The sequence below is a fragment of the Mauremys reevesii genome, linkage group 1, assembly GCF_016161935.1.
Source record: "Mauremys reevesii isolate NIE-2019 linkage group 1, ASM1616193v1, whole genome shotgun sequence".
NCBI lineage: Eukaryota > Metazoa > Chordata > Testudines > Geoemydidae > Mauremys > Mauremys reevesii.
The window spans coordinates 102,866,452-102,872,661 of NC_052623.1; the positions used below are offsets into that span (position 1 = coordinate 102,866,452).

General features: G+C 39.1%; 1 protein-coding gene across 2 annotated transcripts in view; it reads left to right on the forward strand.

The window, feature by feature from the left end:
* Positions 1 to 5,617, forward strand: part of UBAC2 (UBA domain containing 2) — a 158,305-nt gene extending 152,688 nt beyond the window's left edge. For both annotated transcript variants that reach the window (XM_039537449.1, XM_039537455.1), the window contains exon 9: positions 3,478 to 5,617. In XM_039537449.1, the coding sequence (XP_039393383.1) occupies positions 3,478 to 3,585 (108 nt within the window). In that variant the 3' untranslated portion in view covers positions 3,586 to 5,617. The remainder of the gene's footprint in view (positions 1 to 3,477) is intronic.
* Positions 5,618 to 6,210: the final 593 nt, after the last annotated feature.

The window sequence follows — 6,210 nt, forward strand, 5'->3', positions numbered from 1 at the left end:
AAACAAATGGAGACTGGCAAATAGTTTGTATTATTCATGTTGATTATGGGTGGAGCTGTTATTATGGAAGTTTTGATTCTCTTTACCTGAGCTTGCCCTCTACAGTTTCCATACTCCATCATGTGTACACATCAAGCCACATAAATAACACCAATACAATTTTTATGCCAGCTGTGAATGGCTACACATGCGCAGTATAAAACTCAGTAAATACAGTTCTGTTTCATTAACATAAGACAGGAATTGCTATGTTCTCATCCTGCCTATTGGACCAATCTCCAATGAAAAAGTAAGAACTGGTTGTATTGCATTCACCTGTTTTTAGTGCCCTCTTCCCCAGTGTCCGGACATGGTGCTGCTGCTTTCTTTAGCTCCCAGTGCCTCCTGCAGGCTGTCAGACTGCCTCTGTGGGTCTTCCGTGGCTTAGCCTTCTGGACGGGTCAGTTCAAACCCCTTCTGGGGCACAACAAACTCAAATAGAAGAAGTACCTGACCCTTCTGGGCCATTATAAATAAAATAGTTTCTTTACCCGGCTTGGGTTTAACTCCCTTTCCAGAATTAAATCAGCAAGGTTCCCCCTGAATTCCTGTCGCTGACCATGGCCAGCAATAGGCCCTGACCTGACCTGGTTCCTTGGCTGTTGGCCTAGGAGGCATCTCTCCTCACTCCACAAGCTCCAGCTCAGAACTGCCTTGGTAGTAGCAGGCAGCTTGTTTTATTTCAACCTGCTGGGCCTTGATTGGCTATTGCTGATCTCTTGCCCTTCTAGTTGCTGGAGGACCAGATCTCAGTGGTTCCCAAAATGGCTGCTCTTGGGATGCTTCTCTAAGCAAGCAAGCCCAGAGGCATAGGCACCAACTCTGTGGGTGCTTCCGAGCTGTTTGATGGCTTGGGGAGGGCGGAGAGCAGTGAGTGGTGGGCGGGCAAAGGCCTCAAGGAGGTGGTGGAACCGGGGCCGGGAGAGGCAGAGCAAGGGCTGGGCCTTGGGGCGGGAGGTGGAGTGAGGGTGGGGCCTCGGGGAAGTGGGGCAGGAAGAGGTGGAGAGAAGGCGGGATCTTGGGGAAGGGGTGAGGTGGGGGCAGGGCTTTGGGGCAGAGCGTGGGTGGAGCACTTACTGGGAAATGTAAAAGTTGGCACCTATGCCCAGAGGTATAATAATCGTTGCCCTTTTCCTCTCAGAAAGCTTTTTCCTGGGGTGGATGTAGCAGAGCAGTGGATGCTCCAGCAGGGGGTCACGAAGACCTGGTAAACCCCATCTAGGGTGACCAGACGTCCTGATATTATTCCGTCCTGATCAATATTACGGGTTTTTCTTATATAGACAACTATCCCCACCCCCATTTGGGGGAAAAAACGTATCCTGATTTTTCACACTTGCTATCTGGTCACCTTTCCCTGCACAGGGACTTTTAGATGCCGCTGGTTAGGAAATCTAGTTGATGTTGAGACTATGGTTGCAAAGATGTCAAAAGTAGCATAATTCATTCTTTCCATAAAGATGAGACATAAACGTTGGCTTTAAAAGGGAAACCCACACAAAAATTATCAGTATCCTATTTGACAACCTGACAATGTATTAATTTTCAAAACCTTTAGTAATATATGCATAGATTAAATCCAAGAAAAAGATTTTTGAAATCCAGGATAAATGTTACAATACTGAAAGTACTGCCAACATCCAGTCAAAACTATGTTCAGAATATGCACAGTCTGCATTTCCAGATACAAATGCAATATTCACTCTATTTACACTATTTAACATTTCTATCAATGACCTGAAGAAAACATAAAATTACCACTGATAATGTTTTCAGACAGCATAAAGGTTGGGGAAGTGATCAGTAATGAAGAGGACAGGTCTGGATAACTTTGTAAACTGGGCACACGCAAATAATTTGCTTTTTCATATGGCTAAATGTAAAAATACACATCTAGGACAAAGAATGTAGGCCGTACTACCATGATGGTGAGTCTTTATCCTGGGAAGCAGTAACTCTGAAAAAATTGGGGAGTCACGGTGGATAATCAGCTGAACATGAGCTCCCAGTGCAACATAGTGGCCAAAAGGGCTTGATGTGATTGTTGGATGCATAAGCAGGGGAATATCGAGTAGGAGGAAAGAGGTTATTTTTACCTCTGTATTTGGCACGGGGGCGACTGCTGTTGAAATACAGTGTGCAGTTCTGGGGCTCACAATTCAAGAAGGAGGTTGATAAATTGGAGGGATTCAGAGAAGAGCCATAAGAATGATTAAAAGATTAGATGGTGATACAATAGATTCAAGGAGCACCATCTATTTAGATTAACAAAGAGAAAGTTAAGCAGCGACTATATACAAATATTTGTTAAAGACCTCTTCAGTCTAACAGAAATGTATAACAAAATCCAATGGCTGGAAGTTGAAAGAAGACAAATTCAGACTAGAAATAAGATATAAATATTTAAAATGGGGGTAATTAACTATTGGAACAACTTACCAAGGGTCATGGTAGATTCTTTATCACTGGCAATTTTTAATTCAAGATTGGATTTTTTTTGTTAAAATATGCTCTAGTTAAAAAGGAATTATTTTGGGGAAGTTCTGTGGCCTGTGTTATACATGAGGTCAGACTAGGGACCACAATGTCCCTTGGAAATCTATTAATCTTGTGACGCAGGAAAATGCGTATTTGCTGTTGTGCCCTAGAGGGAACAGGCAGTTGTATTGATATCTACCCTTCTCTCTGTGTTTCTTTTTGGGGAAGGGCAGTTTTAATCTTCACTGCAGGCTTCATAGGGACTTGCCAGTGAGGAGGAAGAAACAAAGTATCTCCCAGCCTGCTCGTGGCTGCCCACTTCTGGGGCTATGCTGTCTGGTTTCAGGCCTTATCCCCAGTAAGGGGGTAATAGTGAGTGCTTCTGCTGCCATGACCATTTGGTGAATTTTGCCAAAAATTTTAATTTACTGTTCAGCTGTGATTGGATAAAAATAAAACTATTTCAGAAGAAATCAGTTAGATTTTCACTTATAACTAAACACAATTTAAAAAATGTAGGTTTTACAATTACTCCAGCTTGAAATTGGTATGATTTATCCATTTGGGTATTGAGTCTGGCACACTGTGTTATAACATAAAACTAAATTGGATTTAAATGCAGTACCGTTTGAGTCAACATGTATAAAAGAAAGTTGGCATGCAGACAAAAAGTTAACCATCAGAATTATATTGTAGCATGTGAAAGATGCTTCTCAAGTACCTACTGACCACTGGAATTACTGTTCTATTGCAAACTGTATTTTCTCAACTGCAGTAATGTTTTCTGGCTCATCCAACCACACCATATCAGATAAGTGATTTGATATTTAAAAAAAAAAGATATACCATTTCACAGAGTGTTCAGTAATAAACTGAACAGTTTTGCTGCTATATGATAACTCTAAAAGGAAAAATGAATAAAACTGTGATTAAAGGTGTTATTTTCTATTTTTCTTACAGGTTGCACGACTTATGGAAATGGGATTTTCCAGGGTAGATGCTTTGGAAGCTCTGAGAGCTTCAAATAATGACCTTAATGTAGCTACCAACTTCCTACTGCAGCACTGATGATTGCCTGTGAAGAAAAACTTCAGCAAGAGGATCAAAGCCACCTGCTGGATAGACTCATAAAGAGCAAAAGCCAAGGAGAAGAAATGTCTACTATACGCGATGTTTCAAAGTAGTGTTAATGGATGGCACTGACTGTTCCTAAATCCCCAAATAAAGTGGTGGTTACTGTTCTGGTTATTCTTTAAAAGTAACTTTTATCTCTATATGTTATATGATATCCTCAAATTTTATTTTAAAAAATTTGGTGTCTTTCTTTTTTAAATCAGTATTAGACATATTATCATTCCTAATAACTAGGAATTACAGAAGCAACTCAAACTACTGCAAACAGCTAAATTTACCTATCAGGAAAAATTATCATTCTATTCTTTTTCTCAGTTTCTTTGCTCTAAAACTGTAACTCTACATTATTTTACAGTATTTTGATTTTTGATCACAATAATGAGAAAATGTTCAGATGTGGTGGGTAATGTCATTTCCATAAAGAATTATGGGACTAACATGTCATTCATCAATAAGTTTGATTAATGTTTGTAATATTTTCTCTCTCTCAAAATCTTTTTTAAATAAAAGTTGTAATTCAGTACCATAATTCATGTAGGATACCAGAACTGTTACATGCGTATTGCAGGTTACATTAAGTGACTGGTATAAATTTAAACTATACAAATTGTGTAGATAACTTTACAGATCAGACAGTGTAAAAATACTTGAATGGAAGCAGTAAAAGGGAATTTGCTGATTACAATAAGATCAGACCTGACATCATTAATCTGATTTGGGCATGTTTCCATGGTAACATGATGGAATGTTTAGTATGCTGCGTGTTAGTTTTGGTGTTTTGAGCAGCCTATACATTTCTTTAAAAGAAAAATACAAACCAGGCAGAGGAAAAGACCATTCTTCTGGTTCTGTCTGGTCTTAGTTTTCTGCTGTTATAGATCCGGACCACCCTCGGTGTACTATGGGAGGATGCACTTACTGTCAGTCACTGACTGTAAGCCTGGCCTTTGGAAGGATTGAGTCAAGGCAACAGGAGTCTAATGGCAGGGGAGCAAGAAATGGGTTTTAGAGTTTGAAATGATAAATATACCTATTTCACCTCTTTTTCAGAAGTTCTGTGCCTCCCCAGCTTGGGAGTTTCTGGATACTCAGCACCTCTACAAATCAAGCCAGTTATTATGGAGGTGCCAATTCTGGCTCCATAATTAAAGTTAAGTTGAGTTTTGCACTTAAATGTATCATATATACATGTGTAGCATGTATTTTGTATATGTGCATGCTGTATGTATTATACATATATGATTGAAAACAGGACTGAAGATGTCAGGGAGAATGAAGTGGGAGGAGTAAGAAGTTGGAAGGAAAGAAGAGAACAGAGGGGAGAAAGAGGAGGGAGTACTGTGTTTTAGAAATCAAAATGAGGGGATAATTGGGATTTCTAAAAATGGCAGCTACTGTATTCTGCAAAATGAACAGAAAATAACATCAGATTTTGTTCACATTTAGGTACATAATGTACTTATAATAATACAGATTATTTTGCTCATGTCTTAATTTCCATTGGACTGATTAAGAGATTTGAAATGAGTGGGTCATTATTTTAGCTTGTGAACATTGTAACGTGAGGTATTTGCATACAGCTACAGTCTTTTTGTAGACTCTTCCTGCATTTTTAAGTGAAAGATTGTTTTGTTCACTTAAAGATGACTGGCATTTTTCCTGCATGGGTTAAGGAGATGTCTGGAGTCAGTTAAGTCTCAAAACTGACTGGATCAAAAAGAGAAGCCCCGGAATCTTAAAAAGAATCTGTTAAAAAATGGCATGATGATTTGAAGCTCAGTTAAAACTTTTGGAGTATACGTCTAAGAGGTCATACTTTTTTATTTTAAAATAGGTGTAAAGTCTCCCCATCACGATCAGAATAATTGTATAATACAGGGGTAGGCAACCTATGGCCAAAGGCGGCACGTGAGCTGATTTTCAGTGGCACTCACACAGCTCGGCTCCTGGCAACTGGTCCGGGGGGGCTCTGCATTTTAATTTAATTTTAAATGAAGCTTCTTAAACATTTTAAAAACTTTACTATAACAATGGTTTAGTTATATATGATAGACTTATAGAAAGAGACCTTCTAAAAACGTTAAAATGTATGACTGGCACACGAAACCTTAAATTAGAGTGAATAAATGAAGCGTCGGCACACCACTTCTGAAAGGTTGCCAACCCCTGGTATAATAGGTGGCCATAGAGGGTGATAAATAATTGCAGATAGAATCAGTTACCCATGTACATAATTATTTATTTATATATTACCCAGTAAAACATTAAATATAACAGATACACTTCCAGATACTGTCCTACTATAGAAACAAGGGCCAGTAGAGCTGCATCCAGATTCCATACAAATTTTACACTCAGAATGTGCAAGTATGTAATTAGAGTGCAATTCAGGACTTTACTAGAGTATTTGCAGATTCATATTCTGTAGGTCTAAATATTTTATTTTTGTTGTTTTGTATTGCAATGGTATCCAGGTGTCCCTGGATACCATTCAGGCCTAGGCCCATTGTGGTAGGCACTCTTAAGAATGTACAAACATATTGGATGAAATCCTAGCCT